General features: G+C 70.4%; 1 protein-coding gene across 1 annotated transcript in view; it reads right to left on the reverse strand.

Moving 5' to 3' along the window:
* DNTTIP2 (deoxynucleotidyltransferase, terminal, interacting protein 2) overlaps positions 1–223 on the reverse strand; it is an 8,601-nt gene extending 8,378 nt beyond the window's left edge. Inside the window, exon 1 of the mRNA XM_009884901.1 lies at positions 41–223. Coding sequence (XP_009883203.1) covers positions 41–223 — 183 coding nt within the window. The remainder of the gene's footprint in view (positions 1–40) is intronic.

The following is a 223-nucleotide window of genomic DNA, read 5'->3' on the forward strand; positions in this document are numbered from 1 at the left end:
CCCCTTCCGGCGGCGCTGGGCGGGGGAGCGCGGCCGCCACCTCTCCGCCGCGCCCGTAGGGCCGAGCCCCGCCCCCGCCCGGCGGGGCACAAAAACCAGACAAAACGGGGACAGTGAGGGAAACCGCGTAGTACGGTGCAGTGTGTGGGCTTGGTGTTGAGAGGCACTGGGGCAAGCGCAGAGTAGCACAGCGTGCTGCAGGGGAGAGGGTTACGCGTGCCAT

The sequence above is a fragment of the Charadrius vociferus genome, unplaced genomic scaffold, assembly GCF_000708025.1.
Source record: "Charadrius vociferus isolate BGI_N301 unplaced genomic scaffold, ASM70802v2 scaffold163, whole genome shotgun sequence".
Classification (NCBI taxonomy): Eukaryota; Metazoa; Chordata; class Aves; order Charadriiformes; family Charadriidae; genus Charadrius; species Charadrius vociferus.